This window comes from Carlito syrichta, unplaced genomic scaffold (genome assembly GCF_000164805.1).
Source record: "Carlito syrichta isolate Samal-C Ts95f unplaced genomic scaffold, Tarsius_syrichta-2.0.1 Scaffold301778, whole genome shotgun sequence".
Classification (NCBI taxonomy): Eukaryota; Metazoa; Chordata; class Mammalia; order Primates; family Tarsiidae; genus Carlito; species Carlito syrichta.
Window position 1 is genome coordinate 219,707 of NW_007245874.1, and position 18,731 is coordinate 238,437.

Sequence of the window (18,731 nt, forward strand, 5' to 3'; positions counted from 1 at the left end):
GTTGAATAAATAAGCCCCCACCCTACACAGTAAATAAACAGAGCCAGCACAAACAAAAAAGCCAAGATTTAGAAAGGCAAATGTGCTGAGTACCTGGAGGACACCCACAGAGAGACAGAAGTGTTTAAAAAGAGGAGTGCAGTACAGTGGAGACAGCTTGAAGAGAAATTAAAAGATATTGTCATCTTGCTGCCTTCTCTCCCTGCCTTCCATTTTCTTTTTTTTTTTTTGAGTTGGAGTCTCACTCTGTCGCCCAGACTGGCGTGCAGTGGCCGCTCCCGGCTACCACAGCCTCGACCTGCTGGGCTCCGGCGATCCTTCTGCCTCAGCCTTCCGAGTAAAGGCACGCGCTACCATGCCCAGCTGATTTTTTGATTATTGTAGAGATGAGGTCTCGCTGCCCAGGCGGGTCTCGAACCTGCGGGCTCCGCCAATTCACTCACCTCAGCCTCCCAAAGGCGTGGGATTACAGGCTGAGCCACCGAGCCCGGCCTTGCCTTCCATTTTCAATGTGTTGGTGGCAATGAGAGCAGGACACCATGGCTGGCCTATTCCTTATGAGAATTTGTTGACTCACAATTATACAAGGTTGGAATTCAGGGAGAATGAGTGGGTCACAATTCAACATAATCATGGTTCATTTACATAGATGGCCTAATGGTTTATATGGTGTGATTTCCTGCTCATCCCTTATCAAGAAATGCTTATTTCATAATCTACTTTAGCACACCTAAATTCACCATTAGCAGTCACTTTGTTCTTCAGCTTTTTTGAAACACAAGACTTACTAATTTAAATATCATTACCTCTGAGTGGAATGTTGTTTAGCTGGGGAATGAGAGACATGGTACCTGAGAACAGGAGCTAGGTGAAATGAAGGAAAAGCAGGATTCCTTTACAAGGAAGTGAAGTGAAGATAACACGCCACAAATCTGTCTTGAGGTTAGTGCTCAATAAAAGTGAAGTGAATATCACAATCCACATGTGTGTTATGACCTGGCACCTGACTTTTCAGTTCCCATTGTATTGAGAGCAAAGCTCTGGCCAAGATACTATTCTCCTGGAAGTTTTTTCATCTCTCTTTCATCTCCCCCCAAATCATTCCTTCACTCTTTGGTCCTAAGTGGAAATGGAGGAGAGGTACTCATCACTCTCAATCCAGGGTTCAAATAATTATTCAAAATAGTTCCACATATTGTGTGCCCGATGTAAGCATTTTCTTTACCCATTTTGTATCACCTAGCCCTGTAGCAAACTTGTGGCAAGCATTATCTCCATTTTACCCATGAGAGAAGAGACAGATTAACCCTTTGAGAGCTGCAGTTACTAGAATGAAATCAGTTTTTGTCAAGACAAAAAAAAAAACCCAAAACCTAGAGAGCACAAGGGGAAAGACTCGTGTTTGGATGACTGAGTTAAAGACTGTCTCAAGGACTTTCTAAAATAACCTCCTGAGAAATCCTTTCTTTACAACTGCAGCAATTCAGATAAGATGTTCTCAAAAGAACACTTGCCCAGTAACTGCATCTCCACCAAAGAACTAACACCAACTCTGACTTTGAGTTTCCAAATCCACTGAATTCTGTTTCCAAGTAGTTTCTGTGAACTTCTCCTTGTGCAGTAAGAGCCTTCTTTTACCCGTCCCTCTTCAGATGCATAAGTGGCTAGACAGCTGTGCATCCCAGGTTATCATCTTCATCTCTAATCCCCAAATAAATACAACATGTTTGCTGATAGTTTTTCTTTGTTTCTTTTTTTTTCTTTTTGTTGTTGTTTTGGTTGACAACCTCTTGATTTTCTGAAGGTTGCACAGCTAATATATGGTGGTGTTGAAGTGTGAACCCTGATCACTTGTCAAAAGTCCATGCCATTTCATGTTTGGTCCCATTGGAAGACTATCCTTCAGTTAATAGCCTTCTCTTAGGTTTGTTGTTCCTCTTTACACTCCAAAATCCACATTAGCCTGACTTGATTCCCTCCCTGGTTATTCCATATTGGCATTTGGTGCTTTATTATAAGAATTGGTTGAAATAAAATAAAATATCAAGATCATAGCCATCTTTGGGGGGAAAAAACAGTTCTAAAATGTTACAAGCATTCAAAGATCTATCTGACATATCAAAAGAACAATCTCTGGGCACTGAAGTAGCTACAATTTTATTTTCTAAGAAATTACAAAGAATGGGAGGAAGAAAATGTTTTTTAGAAGTAAATGAAAAACTGGACTGGCTATGCATTAAGAATGGTAATGCAATACTAATAGGTACTGCTATACAAAGTCATTTTTCAGTCAGCTGCTTTGTTTAATGTGCAGATTTCCGTTTAAATCGATAGCACTTACTTTGCTCTGTTCAGTAGAAAGCATTTGCATTCCGGTAAAATACACACACACACACATACATACACACACACACACACACACACACACACACACACACACACACACAATGAGAATGGAAATGAGTCAGCCATTTCCTGTCCCAAGATTCAAATCTACTTTGCTTTTTGAAAACATGATTCAAGCTATCCAACAATAATTTAATTGGCTGTTCTGTAAATTACAGGGCTAACCACCATATAAACACCAGAGAAGTACATGTGGGCATTAGTCATAAGCTGTCATTTTTCTGATAATCTCCAGAACTCTCTACTTAAATAATCACAAAGCATTATATTACACAGGGTAATGGAAAAGTAAGTCTGTTTTTCTATACAAACTTCACTTTTGTCATTTTTTGCATAATATATATCATAAATGTATAACTCAACTGTCAGCAAAGGTATCCGAAATACGACAATAAGAGTGCTTATGATAACCTCTGGTGTGAAGGGATGGGATCCTGATATGACAAGTCTATTTGATAAGTGTTAAATGGTGATTTTCAAGGGGATTGGTGTCAACTAGGAAACACGTGTGCCACAGGGCTCTCTCTCTCAGTCTCTCCCTGTTCTGTTTGATATGTTTGTTCTGGGCTCAGATAAAAACACCAAAGATAAGTTTATCTTATCTGTGAACGACACACAATTGAAACAATAGAGCCGGTTCGGTGGCTCAGCCTGTAATCCAGTGCCTTTGGGAAGCTGAGGTGAGTGGATTGCCTGAGCCCGCGGGTTCGAGACCCGCCTAGGCAACTTGGCGAGACCTCATCTCTACAATAAATAAAAAAAATCAGCCGGGCATGGTAGCGCATGCCTGTAATTCCACCTACTCGGAAGGCTGAGGTGGAAGGATCGCCGGAGCCCAGCAGGTCGAGGCTGTGGTGGCCGGGAGCAGCCACTGCACTCCAGTCTGGGTGACAGAGTGAGACTCCAACTCAAAAAAAAAAAAAAAAAAGAAAAAGAAAAAGAAAACAGAATGGGTGATAGAATCAGTATACCAAATATGACATGCTGATATAACAGTCAGACTCTAACAATAGAAGATTCAACAGGTATGACAGCATGTCTTGCTTTTTGGTGTGAAAAAAAGACATAATTTAAAAAATGGGAAATACATGGTGAATAATATGGAAAACTGTATATTAAAGTGGTGGCTTGGAAGTTACGAATTTACAGTTAGCTCACTATTTGCCAACAATGTGTATGGTTGGCTGTCAGAAAAAGCTAATAAGATTTTGGGTTGCATTACAAATTAAAGTATCTGAGTTGAAAGTTTTGAGCCCAATTGAAGTCTCCACTCTGTTTTGGTCAGATCACCCCTTAACCATTAGGTTGATTTTGAATGATGCATTCTTAGAATGATAGAGACTGAGTGGCACTTCTTAGAAGAACCAACATGACGGTAAATAAATAAATTTTTTTTTAAAAAAAGAATGAAGGCAAAAGAAGTAACATGCTATAAATGACAGACATGACTGACATGCCTGGAAAAAAATAAAACTTAGTATGAGGCAAGGAAATAATAGATAGATTCTATAAAATATTTAGATGTCTGTCATTTTAAAATTTACAAATAGTAACAATATGTAGAAGAATCCATGAGTACAAATTTATTTGAATTATTATTATTATTGAGAAAGGGTCTTTGCTGTCCAGGCTGGAGTGCAGTGGCTATTCACAGGCACAATCATATCATAGCACAATATAGCCTTGAACTCCTGCACTCAAGCGATCCTCCCACCTCAGCCTCCCAAGTAACTGGGACTACAGGTGCATGCCACTGTGCCCTCACCAGACATTTTTATGCTCAACAATTAAATGCTGCAACTTGAAGAATTATACATTTCAGAGCAATTGTATCATTATATTTAGGATCTCAATAACATTTCCTTTGGTCATTCATCTTTCTAATTCTTGAAGCCTCTTAATGTGCTCACAAGATGCCATATGTTATCATCGCTCAATTTTGTGTTGAAATTTTTATTTCTAGCTCTTAGAAAAAGGCAGACCCAATGAAAAATGTGGATTTAGCTTTCTCTTTTATTTTTCCTAAGCAGGAGACTTCCAAAAATATTTACTGGTTATAAAAAGAGAACCTAAGTGACTTATAATAATATCCTAATGTCTTCTTGAAAGAATTATTGTGTTTTTTCAAGGCTTTAACTTATGATCACAAATGATTATCATTAAGTGACCATCTTGGGGCAGACTCAATAGTGGAAAGTTGTATGCAAAACTGTGATATAGTACTAATTTCCCTAAATTTTAGAATCCTACATTCGAAAGCTAAATATGTTGAACACCATGAACCCTTGAAACTTTGAGTTTAAGATTTTCCTTTAAAAATAATTTTTTTTTCTGAGGACATGAGAACAGTATTACTTTATTTAGCTTGAGTGAACCCAAAATAGAAAGAGGAAATAAGAAAAAGAGTGAACATGTATCTTTCCTTGCTGCCCATTCATGCCAAACTGATGTGTCTTAAAAGTACAAATCACTTACAATGAGGAAAATATCTTTAAAATGATTACACTTATTTTCAGAGAGAGAGATGCCTAATAGTCTCAATAATTTCCTTGGAATAGATGATCATGCTGATTGTACTATGTATTGCCATTTTACAAACAAGCAAACATGGCATTTTATAGCTGCGCAGGAAGGAAGTTTATTGAAAGTAGGTATTAATGTTCCATTTATATCCCACCTCTCTGAAAAGGCCCCAAATCTAGAGAGAATACAGGGTGGAGAATTTCACTTCCAATTTAGACATCTCTCCCAACTCCAGAGGAAGCTTCTCAGCTGATCTCTCATGCCGTTGAAACTGAACTGGACAAACTAAGTGTGATGAGCCGCTGGGCCAAGGGCCCAGACTGGAAAACACATGGACTACTGGACTGGAGAGACTCTGCCTCGTGTCAGAAACATTTTAGTGTGAGAACTAAAAGGAACCTTCCCTGGATCTGATGTTGGTCAAAATACTGATACACTTAGATGTTCTTTAAGCAGTTCCAATTTAGGGGAAAATTCTAAGAAAATGCCAGAATCTGAACTAGCATTCTTAGTTATTGCTTCAACAGCTGTTACATGTACAGTGAATAATTGTTTGATTGGGTTTCTTAGAGCAGCTCCCGACACAAGACAATGAGGCAACACTACATGAAATCTCCCTGAAATTAAAGTTATTCTGCTTTGCTTAAGCCAAGAGAAAATGACAATCATCTGCCAACACTGGCAAGAGTGATTAAGGCTTCTAGGAAAATCCCTTTAAAGAAACTATGTGTGGAAGGGTAAAAATAAAATAAAATAAAATCTTTGTCATAATTTTGGAAACTCTGAATTTCAGACTAAGATTTTGAGATTCTTACTTATCACGTCTTCAATCACCTATTTTACTTTTGATGAAACTAGGTTTTAAATAGAAGAAATATCTTACTGAACATCACACTACTGAGACCAGATCTAGCTTGTGATCAAACATGTTCCTGGCAGGCTCAGTGGCTCACACCTGTAATCCCAGCACTTTGGGAGGTCAAAGTGGGAAGATTGCTTGAACCCTGGAGTTTGAGCCCAGCCTGGATAACATAGTGTGATCTCGTCTCCACGAAAATTTTTTTAAAAATTAGACAGGCATGGTGGCATGCCTGTAGTCACAGCTACTCGGGAAGCTGAGGCAGGAAGATTGCTTAAGTCCAGGAAGTAGAGGCTGGGGTGAGTCGGGATGGCACCACTACTCTCCAGCCTGGGTGGCAGAGTGAGACCCTGTCTCAAAAATAAAAATAAAAATATGTTCCTTGAGAACAGACAGCCTACCAGAGTGACTTAGCACTCATGACATCCCAAAACAGTACCTTCCACAGTACCTTTCATGGTGGGTGCTGTGTATACGCTTTGCTTCCTTTGCTTAGGGGACACATTCTGTGACTGTGGAGAAAGAGAAAAAGGTAAATCTTAGATTTGGATATAAAATACAATGCCATCATTCCTATGAGGGAAATAAACACCGTGCTATGTTTCAAAGAGCTTTTTGATTCCCTACAGGATTCTAACCAGTGAGAAATTATATTATATGCTCAGTAATATCACAGGCTTAAGAGATATATGAAGCTAGGGGCCTATTTTATCATAAGTTTCTTCATCTACCGCAGTTTTGAAATTATTCATCTTATGTCCTCATCTTGTAACGTGAATTTATTTTTAAAAGAAAGAGAAAAAAATGACATCAATCCTTTCTATTTGAGAGGAAAACATGGTTCCATGACAAAGTATACTCCAAAAGATATGTCCATAGGATAATAATACCAATTTACAGGATTTGTGAGTGGTTCAGGAGGGATAATGAGGGTCCTTGGTAAGTAATACCAATCTATAACCCTCTTGAATTGACGTGTTCAATCTATTATCTCCATTTACTTGGGATTACAATGTTGAAGTAATATTCTCTTGTATGTTTAAAAAAAAAAAGTCCTTTTCTTACAAAACAGCTATGTAACACTCTGATCTAAGCACACTGGATTTGGATTAAGTTATTAAAGAAAGGATTTTGAATTTAAAATGATAAAATAGGAACATATTTTCAGGGTCAAAATTATAGATAATGATATGAAACTATATATAATGGATATAAATATTAGCAATGGATATAAATATATGTAGTCTATACCCCAATTAGGTAACTCCAAAGACTCTTTTTTTGATAGCATGTTGATTTATGATTTAATGTGGCAAGGATAGGGGTCTTAATCAATATTAGTGTCTGGAGCAATTATTTTTTTCTTTGAAAAGCCCAAGTATAAGTAGTTACAAGATGCTTCTTGAGGATTATTCTAGACTTTTCATACATAATGTACAGAGTTTGAAAGAAACTAGAAACTTTCACAAAGCAGTAAAGAGAATTTGAGGCATCTTTCCTTGTGCATATTAAAGCTTAAGTGTCCTCAAAATTGTTGTCAAGATATTGATATTTACTTGAGGCAAAAGGAATCCACCAAAAAGTTTAAAATTCAGCAAAATGGTAGCCAAATCCATATCAACAAGCAAGTTCCCCCAGAATAGAATGTTTTGGTACCAGTATGTTATGTACAGATATAGAAAAGGCAACTCCACATTAATGTAAAATGTGTGAGTGATTAATGTTTCTGGGGCTCCTCTATTGTTTTGGTCACATTTGATTGATTTTTAGAAGCAAGCACTTCTGGGATTTCTTATATATTTACTTCCATACACATATTAAAGATCAAGTGGAAAAAGAATTCTATAGAAGAGTTCTTGTTCTCATTGTTTGGTAACAGTGATAACACTTATTAGGTAATACTATTTAATAAGTATTTGTATTTATGTAAGAGTTTAGTTTTCAAAACACTTCCACATTTACTATCTCATTAAATTGTTAGAAAAGTCTTGTGACACACTATTTGATATTTTGTCTTTTCTACATTTTCCTCTTTAAAGGATTGCTATATGCCTATTTATGCAATCATAGGAATTGATTATTAAGTGTACACAGTATCCTATTTGATGTTTGTTTCATTTCTGGGCACAAGTTTACTCATTTCGTGTTCTATGTATTCTATACCATCAGCTCCCCTAGCCTCCCCTGGGTCCTATTTTCTATCTAAACTCTTATATAAGTATGTGGAGGGAGTAGGGAGTGAGTGTTGAGATGAGCTGCTGAATTTGAATCCGAATCCATTTCTAGGTAAAATCCTTGGATCTAGTTACCAAGTCCTTAGAGAACTTTAGTAATCCCAGACTCTGGCCCCAGGATCTACTTTGGCTCCACATACCAGAAGACCCTGTAAGCAGCGTCAGTCCCCCACCTCCATTTCCTTGCTCTGTGATCCCAACATTGCCTGGCACTAGCCTGTGGTGTGCACATACAGTTGCCCAATAAATGGAAGTTCTCGATGCCATTATCTTGCCATTAAAAGAAAGATTCTATTTTAGAAGTTTTTGCAGGGGTTAGCATTCTGTAAGTAGAGAATCTAGGCAACTCAGAGGTAGAGGTTTCAATGACACTATGTTACTGTTTGTTCAGTCAGGAAAAACAATTTAAATAGTTGCTACATTACAGTTATATTTATATAATATTTCATAACTCATTGAAGTTATATTTATATCATATTTTATATCACATAAAATCAAGCTAATTGTGTTTTTAATGGACTTTAGCACATTTTTTTTACAAAATATAAAATGAACTTACTTCCCCTTGTGTGTTGGCCACCCTCTTGTCATCTATTTCTGCAAAAGAAGTAGGTTTAAGTTATTAAAAATGTAATGTTCTTCCTGGTAATATACATATTAACATTTTCAACAACACTTATCAAAATGATTTAATAATTGCCCTATGCTTATAAAACAACTGTTTCTTTGAGGTGAGTCCTGTGGTTTCCTTCTGAGATAAACTTCTCCAAAAGGTTTAAAAGAAATAGAGAAAAGCATTGTTCCTGACATCCCAGATTTCCTAGCTTCCAGTAGTCCAGAAGGAAGACCAGGGAAATGACCCATAGAGTAAGTGTTGGTGTTATCAGCCTCACAGGCTGACATTCCAACCTCCTCTCCTCACTGATTCTGCTACTACCATCACTCTCCATTGACTCTGTCAAATTTCCTTAGGGTTGTCACTAACCACAACACATCTTCTTTCCCACTCAGCCCAATCACCATGACCCCAAGGAAGGTAGTACTCTTTCTTCTATATGCCCCTGGAAATAACCAGTTGCTCTATTAAATATTTCTGATGATCATGTTTGGGCAACTTCTACATAGTCTGTGTCTAAATGGTTGTGAGGAAAGATTGGGGGTGGAGGAGGAGGTGCTCATGTATACCCCTTCCACAGACACAATGGAAGGATGCTCTGGGCTGGGCTTCTTCTCTACCTTCTCACCTACATTGCATGAATTCTGTCTCCTGGCTTCTTGACCTAGTTACTTTTTCCTAATTCTTTTTTTAATCCCAAAGCAAAAATATTGAGCACAAGTTCCAAAAACTGAATGAGGAGTTCATTAAATAATATATGTTAAAAGACAATACAAGATCTGTATTGACATTAAAACATATGCTCTATAAGTGAACAATATTTCAAATTTAGATGAATAGTATTTTTATTTTATAAAGCATAATTATAGAGAGATGCAGATATATGCATAGTCAGATGACAATATGTAGTTATCTCTAGGTGATTGATTAACACATTTTGTTTTATCCCTATCTGTGCTTTGTAAAAAAAATAATGATCATGCAATGCTTTTATAACAAAAAAGCAGTGTAAATGTATGTATGCAAATATATATATAGAAAAATTTCTGTATAAGTTCAACTATGCATGAAGTTGATATTTCATATAGTAAGAGACAAAAATGGTTAAACAAGTACAATGAATAGTATATGGAACTATTGTTTATGCTAACCTGATGTCTTGGTTACTAGATTTTTTATAAGTTATGAAACTGATAAAGTTTACTTCCTCTTTATAGGGGCAGAAAAATAGGGAACTATTGGCTTAAGATAGCAATCACAAGTGTTTGATGTAGTCACCGGAAGTATATGAGGCATTATCAGGCAACTGTGAATATACTAAATTGAACTGTTTTGTCTATCAATGTGAAGTCTTTGGTCATCACATTGTAATGAACTATTAAGTATGATTCACTATAACAATGCATGTAATCTATGTGATCTACTGGATTATCAAATGCCCATGGGTTTTCTTAATATTATGTTTATGCCTTAAGAGTTTTCAAAATTCAATCCAGGACCTATAATTTTACATTTTAGGAACACAGTAGAACCCAGTTATTCAGCTTTGCATTTTTTCTGTTGTCAGACTATAACACCTACTAAAATAGTATCTTTCCTAAGCAACAAAGAGAACGTCACTTGTTATAAAATTCAATGAAAATAGTTTGTTGTTGTTGCTGTTGTTGAGTTATGTTGACATAAATCAACTATGGCATGAAGACAAGGATTGAGAAAACTCAGTCCTGCATTCATATCTTAAAATTGAAGAGTGAAAATTAAATGACTTTCAAGTCAAAGTGACTTAGACAAAAGTACAAGGCACGCCAAGAACAGATCGTGGTTTTCTTGAGATCCACTAATTTATGTACATTTCTATTTCCCTAAATGGATTGTTACTAAATTGGGGCAGTTAATTTTTTATGCTTCCCGAGAACTTCACGTGAACACACACACACAACATGCTCATAGGGTACACAACGGGATAGCAGACAGACATAAACACAAAGTTGTCCCTATTTTGTACCAAGGACATTGCAACCAAAGGAGGAGACACAAAAAAATATACACAAACCTTGCCAACTCTTTATACAAAAACATCAAAATGACGTTTACAATGTCTCTATGTCCTTCTATGTCCTCATCAGGGCTTTAAATTGTGACCCCATGGCCAATCTCAGAAGTATTCATAAAAGTAGGATCTCCATAAGATGTAAAAATAGACCCTTGTCTTCAAATACTGTTTAGCTTTATCTTTAAACCAGAAAAAGAAATAAATACTATTTTGGAATAGTGTTGAACAAGACCAGTTTGTTAACTGATGAGAGGATTGCTACCAGATTATCCATAATCAAAAGTTATAAATTGTCTGAAAGAGACTGTTGTACCTATTCCAACTATATCTTATCTTTATTTTTTTCATCTTTCAAGAACCATTTGCTTTGTTTGGGAGAGATATGCAAAAGTCAGATAAATATAACTATTAAATATAAATAGTTTCAAACACTATTGTAACCATTAAAGTTGGAGACAGAAATAAGACAGTTCTGCAAAGTTTTAGTATTGGTTAGGTAGGGTGCTCTTGCAGTATTTAAATTTATAAAAGGAACAGGACAAACTCAGGATCCATGTGAATACACAAACTACAAACACTCATCCTTTTGTTCTCTTAGCCAATAAAATCTTATCAGATATGAAAAAAATTGAGTTGTAATAAAAAATTAAGTGCCAAGACTAGCCTGGGCAACTTGGCGAGACCTCATCTCTACAGTTAAAAAAAAATTAAGTGCCTGTAAAAAAGTGAAGGAAATAAAAAGACCATGATCGAAAATAAAGAAAAGATTCTGAATTATAATGGAGTGAGAACTACCCAAACAAAGAAATGGGCAGAATGCAAAGAGATGGAAATCTAAGAAAAGTCTAAAGAGCCATGATTGAGGCTGGTAGAAAAGTCTACATCTTGGCAGTGTGGCGATTTCTGAAAGAACTAGAAATTGACCTTCTATATGACCCAGCAATTCCCCTATTGGAAATATACCCAGAGGAAATCAAATCATTCTACAAAAAAGATACCTGCACACAATATCACAAACATGGAACCAACAATGTCAAAACTAGACTGGATAAAGAAAATGTGGTACATATACACAATGGAATATTATGCAGCCATAATGAAGGACAAATATATGGACTTCGCAGCAACTTTGATGGATTTGGAGTTGATCATACTCAGTGATCTATAACAGAAACAGAGTACCATATGTTCTCACTCATAAGTGGACCTTGAACAATTATAATACTATAAGAAAGCATTTGGCAGTAGTGAAAAACTGTCATGGAATTGGGGTGGGATTGGCAGTTAAGGGAAACTGCTAGGGGAGGGAGGGGCATACCTCATCAACAAGGGTTCCTGCATAATCAATGTTTGCATACGTAACCCTGAATTGTACCCCACATCTTATAATAAAAAAAGTCTACATCTTGGAAAAAGCACTGGAAAGCACATATTATTTTTAATCTTGTTCTTCCGCTTCTCTGTCGTGACCACACTCAAGTTACTTAATCTTCCTGAACTTCAGGGTTTTCCTCATATGTGAAATGGGAAAGAGGGGCCATCATAATTCTTATTCTGTCTTCCTCTTTTTCTCAAAGGAATTGAAAAAAATAGGATGTACAGCACATAGTGATGTCTTCCTGAATGGCATAGTATGGAAAAGGAGGGGAGGGAAGTGAATTCTTTTAGAGTGAGGAAAATTGTCAAGCGTCAATTCTGCTAGGTGACCATAGTCAACATCAACAGACCTAAATCATATGGATGATATGAGTCCTTGATATGATGTGATGAAGATAATACTTTACAATAATGATCTTCCTCTTCAAACCTTTAAGCCCAGTCTATCATGAGAAAAACATGAGACAAATGCTAATATAAGGACACTGTACAAGATACCTGACCAGTACTCCTCAAAATTGCCCTGGTCATGAAACAAGAAAAGTTTGAGAAACTGTCATTGCTAAGAGGAACCTAAGGAGATATGACAATTAAATGTAATGGGGTATTCCAAATAAGATTTTGGAAAAGAAAAAAAGGGCATTAGATAAATACTAAAAATATTAATATCTGAATAAACTATATACCAGTTAATAATAATACAGTAATAGTGGGTTAATTGTAACAATGTAACACTTTTGGGGGGGTATTATCTTTTTGTCTTCTATTTCCCAAATTTGGGCTTTTATTTTGGTGATCTGGAATCTTCTGCTGAAGTTAGGGTTTTGGCAGTTTTGCTTTTCTAGTTTCCTTAGGTGATTTGTTAGGCTGTTAACTTGTGAACTTTCCATTTTCTTCATGTGTGTTCATAGAGATATGAATTCCCCTCTTAGTACTGATTTCATGGCATCCCAGAGGTTTTGGTAAGATGTGTCTTCATTTTCATTTGTTTCCAGGTATCTTTTAATCTCTACAATGTAACACTTTAATGGCTAATGTAGAATGCTAATAGTAGGGAAATTATATATGAGGAAGGGGCTATATGGTGTGTGTCCTCTGTTCAATTCACTTGTAAATCTGAAGTTGTTCTTAAAATGTTGTTTATCAATAAAAACTTAAACAAAAAGAAAAATTACTAAATGCAAATAAAAATCACCCTAAAATATATTCTTGCCATTACTGTCAGAATTCCATGTGTAACGCAGGTAATGTAACTGAAAACAAGCTCTTTACAACAATATAATTTTTCTAAATATTATTGGGGTCAATTAAAGAAATAGAAGAACAGGTAAAGATATGCTTATAGGGAGAAAATTTTAAAATTTAAAGTTGTTGAAAATTAATGCAAGCAAAGATGCATTTGTGGAAAAAATGAGTACCTAAAGGATTTTAAACAAGTAAAGTCATGATGAGAACACTTACTTTACTTTGATTTATACACTGATTGAATGTGGGGAGTGATGGAACAAAATAAAAGAGAAAACACTACTAGTATCTGTTTGATTCTACATGCCCCTGGGCTTGCTACTTTGCGTGTTTGTTCCTCATATCCAAAAAGCTCCTTCCCTTATACCTAACATTACCATCTGTTCTGTTCAAATGGCATTTCCTCTGGGAAATGTTTCCTAACTCATGTCCTCCTTATACCCAACTGGAAGTCATCTTTTGTTCCACTGAAATCCACAGCACTTTCTCTATGTCCTTACCCAACACCAGAAACCCTGTTCTATGGCCATAGTGTTTTATCTCTCCAGGTAACCTGTAAAGAAATGAGGATCCTCCATTTTAAATTCTACCACAACTCCTAGCTCAACAGCATAGTTGACACATAATAACAGCTTTTCAAATAAATCTATTTTAATGTCTGTTTCACAAAACAAGAAAATCTTTTTGCCTCTTCTTTATTTTCCAAATTATAATAGTAGTGTAATTATTTGCCCATGATAGGTGCTAAATGCATATTTTAACAATTAATCATTTGATTTGTATATTTTTAAAGATAGAAACTATAACTTCTATTTTTTAAAAATAATTTTACTCATTCCACTGCTACAGACACTCAAACTCTTACAAATTTTATCTAAGTGGTTCAAAAGGGAAACTTAGAGGAAAAACAAGGATGAATGCTCTGCTTATTTCTAGAGATTGGTAAGATATCTGTGTAAACAACAATATATTTAAGAGAAATTAAAATAAATGATAGGTAAAGTCAAATTTAAAATATCCTCTTATAGAAATTAGCCTTAGACAATAACTAAAACCACGGAAATGAATGGTTTATTCAGGACATTGGCTGTAGAAGTGCCTTGGCCCATATATAGAATGCTATGGTAAGTAAAGATTTCATTTCCTAGAATAAAGATACAAACTTTTGATGAATTTATATAACAGAGGGTCAGCTGAGTCTTTATTTTAGGCAGTTATTTTGGAAATGGGGGGGTATGTCAGTTTAAAGGAAATTGGAGGATTTCCAATAAAAGCAGTGTTGTAAGTTCATGCTTGAGAAATCCTCTGCTAAAAAGCAACAGCAACAACAGACTAAATATAAAAAGAGATGACTGAAAAAGATAAAGCCACTGTCAAAAAAGGAGATAAACACCCGTATGGGCCATAAACATAAGGAAAGCAAATGCAATATACAGGTAAGAAACCATGGGCCTGAAAGACAGAAAGATACAAAAACAGAAAGATATAGAAGCAGACAGGGTTAGAAAGTTTTAAACCTCAGCAAAGGAACTGACTTCATGTGAAAGAGAAGACAAAAGCCAGACTTGCTCATGCATACTGAGAAAAGACACTGATCTGTTTATCCAGGGAGACAGGAGAAAGCAGATAGCTTGGAACAAGCTACCACAAGCTCAGTGACTGTCTCTGCTTTACTCCTAATATCATCATAAAACAGGAATCCTTGAGATCCAGATTAAGACTTGATTCTAGATTTAAAGGCTATATTGAATGAAGTATTGAAAGAAGTATACTGAAGTACTGAATAAAGATGACTCAAGAACATTAACAAGGTAGAATGAGCATAAAGGAGGGCAAATTTCCACTGATGAATTGAAAATTAAAATCTAAAAACATAAGAAGAAAAGGAAAAATATTTTATTTTAGAAATATTGCTTAAAGAGCAAATAGAAGATGAAGTCTCTCCAGATGAAATGAAAATTTGAGAGCAATTTGAAAATGACTCTAAAATGAGTATATTTGGGATCCACAAAGAGACAAAAAAGAAAGTATAACCATTTTTACAAATCCAAAAATATTGAAACAAAATAGGCTAAAATAAAACAAAAACAGATATAAAAAGAAACAATTAGAAATATAAAATTAAGTCATGGAAATAAAGACAACAATGATGAGAAAAGCTCTAGCCTGGGCTGAATATAACTAAAAACTTTGAGATTCATACACACACACACACACACACACACACACACACACACACATATAAATAGATTTATATTTATATAGATACTATTCATCTATATGAATATAGGTGGGAGACCAAGGTAGAATGAAAGCTTGAAGCTTTCGTCCAGAATTTGGAGGTTGTAGTGAGCTATGGCTGTGCCATTGCACTCCCACTTGGGTCACAGAGTAAGACCCTGTCACTAAAAGTAAATAAATAAAATAAAAATATATATTAATGAGTCTAAAGGTCAGACAGAAGAAGACTGACCAGTAGGGATTTGAGGACATGAACAGTGAGTTCCTGGGTTTCTTTTTGACTCATGTATCCTGTACTGGATGATGGAGAAGCTGGTAACCTGGAAATGCTGGCAAGAGCAGAACAAACTAACAAAAAAATGCTTCCAAGAAAGCCTACTCTCTAACTGAAGGACCAGGAAAGGGACAACATAGCAAGACAGAATACTTTTAGACAATAACTATTCTTCCCGGAATATGAAAACAAAAAATGACCTCACCACTAGCCCCATCAGCAATGATGGAGTGGGGAACCTAGATTTCTGTGCTTATGTGGTTGTAAGGAAGCACTCCTCTCCCTCCACTTTGCTTAGGAATTGTTAGAAAAAGCCAGCTGGAAACCCCAGAGGTAATAAGACTCCCTTTCATGGTGTCAATAAAGGCCACGCAGAATCCTGGACTTCTACCACCCACCCAGTGATAATAAGATGACTCCCCACTTCCCAGCTCTGTTGGAGGAATCCAAATAGAAATTTGGCATGTTCACAACATGGTAATGAGGCATCAAGAGAGATATGATACTTTCAGGGAAAATCAGTTCATAAAACAGCAATTCCTCATGAGAAATCCTGAGGCCAGAAAGAAGAAGCACAACACTCTTCAAATGCTGAACAAAATGAACTGTCAACTCTACACTTCTATAGTGAATAAAATTATGCTTGAAGAATGAAGAAATGAACGTTTTTCTTTGTCCATCCTCAAGCAAAGGAAACCTGAGAGAATTTAGCACCAGTACACCGATCCTAAACGAATAGCAAAAGGAAGTTCTCTAATCAGAAGGGAAATTATTGAAAAAGGAGTCTTGGAACATCAGGAAGGAAGGAAGAATGATGGAAAAAGCAAAAATGTGTGCAAATATTATACACTTTGCTTCTCTTCAGTTTTCTACATTATGTTTGGCAGGTGGATAAAAAATTATAACATTATCTGATCTGGAACTCATTGTATGTAGAGGAAATATTTAAGGCAATCATATAAATAAAAGGAGGTAAAGGGACTTAAAGGGAAGTAAAGTTTTTATACTTTAATTGAGAAAATGTTGGCACCAGGAGACTGTGATAAGTTATGTACGTATAGTAGCACAATCACTAAAAATCTGTGCAAAGAAGTGCACTAAAAATACTACAAATAAATTAAAATGGAATTATAAAAATGTTCAAGTAACTTATGGAAGGTAGGAAAAAGAAAGCAGAAATAAAAAACAAAAAGGGACTGGGCACGGTGGCTCAGCTTATAACCCCAGTGCTTTGGGAGATCAAGGCCAGAGGATTGCCTGAGGCCAGGGGTTCGAGACCAGCCTAGGCAACTTGGTGAGACCTTGTCTCTACAATAAATCACAAAAACAAGCCAGGCGTGTGGCGTGCATCTGTAGTTCTAGCTACTTGGAAGGCTGAGGCAGAAAGATCGCCTAAACCCAGCAGTTTGAGGATGCAGTGGCCGTGATGGTACTACTGCACTCCAACCTGGGCAAAAAGAGTGAGACTTCAACTCAAAAAAGTCCCAAAAAACAAACAAAAAACCCCAGAAAAGACAAGTTGAAAACTAAAACTGAAGTGGCAGACTTAAGCCCTAATTATATTAAATATAAGTAGTCTATGTACACCAATTAAAATCAGATTGGCACAGTGGATATAAGTCAAAATGACTTAACTATAAACAAGTGCATTAAGCTGAGTAAAAGAAGCCAGCCTAGAAAAGCCACATACTGTATGATTCAATTTATATAACATTCTTCAGTATCAAAATTATAGAGATGTAGAACAGATTAGCAGGTACCAGGGATCAAAGGCGGTAGGAGAACGGGCTATTACTGTAAAGTGGTAGCAAAAGTGAGTTTTTTTGTGATGAAATAATCTGATTTCTTGATTGCCATGGTAAGTACACAAATATACATCTGTGATAAAATGGCATAGAGCTATAAATATCCATTGTACTAAGTCAATTTCATGGTTTTATTTTTGTACTATAGATGATACCACTAGAGAACACTAGTAAAAGACAAACAAACAAAAACACACCAAGACCACTCTAGTCTATCTTTGCAACTTTCTATGACTATTTAGTTATTTCTAAATTTAAAGTTAAAATAAACAACAATTCTAGATTGGACATAATTTAAGAGGAAATTAATAAATTATAAATGTTAATGAGATATTTACTCAAATCAAATATCAAAAGATGAATTTTTTATTCACAATAGCAAAAACTTGGAACCAACAATGCTGCCCATCAAAAGTGGACTGATAAAGAAAATGTGGTACATATACACAATGGAAAATTATGCAGCTAAAAAGAAAAACAAAATACAGACTTTGCAACAACTTAGATGGATTTAGAGTCTGTAATACTCAGTGACCTATCACAGAAACAAATATCCGAGTACCACAAATACACACTTATAAGCAGACCCTGAACATTTATCATAATACTATAAGACAGGGGTTGGCAGTAGTGAGACACCACCAGTGGGGTGACACACAACATCAATAAAGGTATTCGATCTCAGACTAGGCAAAGTGGGGACCAAAGGGAGGCCCAAACTTTGCCTGTATGACAACATATGTACCTAAACCTGAATTGTATCCGACATTTTAAAAATAAAAAATAAAATAAAATAAAGATTTTATTACATCTTCTTATAGCTTTTAAAAATTGAAGAGATATATAAATATTCTAATGAGAATTAGATGCCAAGGAAGTTAATACAAGTAACTACATTCAGACCATAAAACTTAAAGTTCAGAACATCACACTTGAAGAGAAATCTTGAGAGTAGCATAAGATAAAAAGGACCATTATTAATGGGAATTGCAGATCAGATGGGGAAACATCTGATCTGCAATTATGCCAGAAGACAAAAGTGTTGAGGTAAACAAAACTATTTCTCTACCCAGTAAATTTTATTCAAGAAAAGACAAA

The 18,731-nt window shown here is 35.8% G+C and overlaps 1 protein-coding gene across 1 annotated transcript in view; it reads right to left on the minus strand.

The window, feature by feature from the left end:
• Positions 1-8,619, minus strand: part of LOC103257504 (protein phosphatase 1 regulatory subunit 1C-like) — a gene marked incomplete at its 5' end in the record, with an annotated part of 61,902 nt that extends 53,283 nt beyond the window's left edge. The window contains 2 exons of the mRNA XM_008055203.1: positions 6,240-6,300; positions 8,582-8,619. Of these exons, the coding sequence (XP_008053394.1) occupies positions 6,240-6,300; positions 8,582-8,619 (99 nt within the window). The remainder of the gene's footprint in view (positions 1-6,239; positions 6,301-8,581) is intronic.
• Between the last annotated feature and the right edge of the window lie 10,112 nt (positions 8,620-18,731).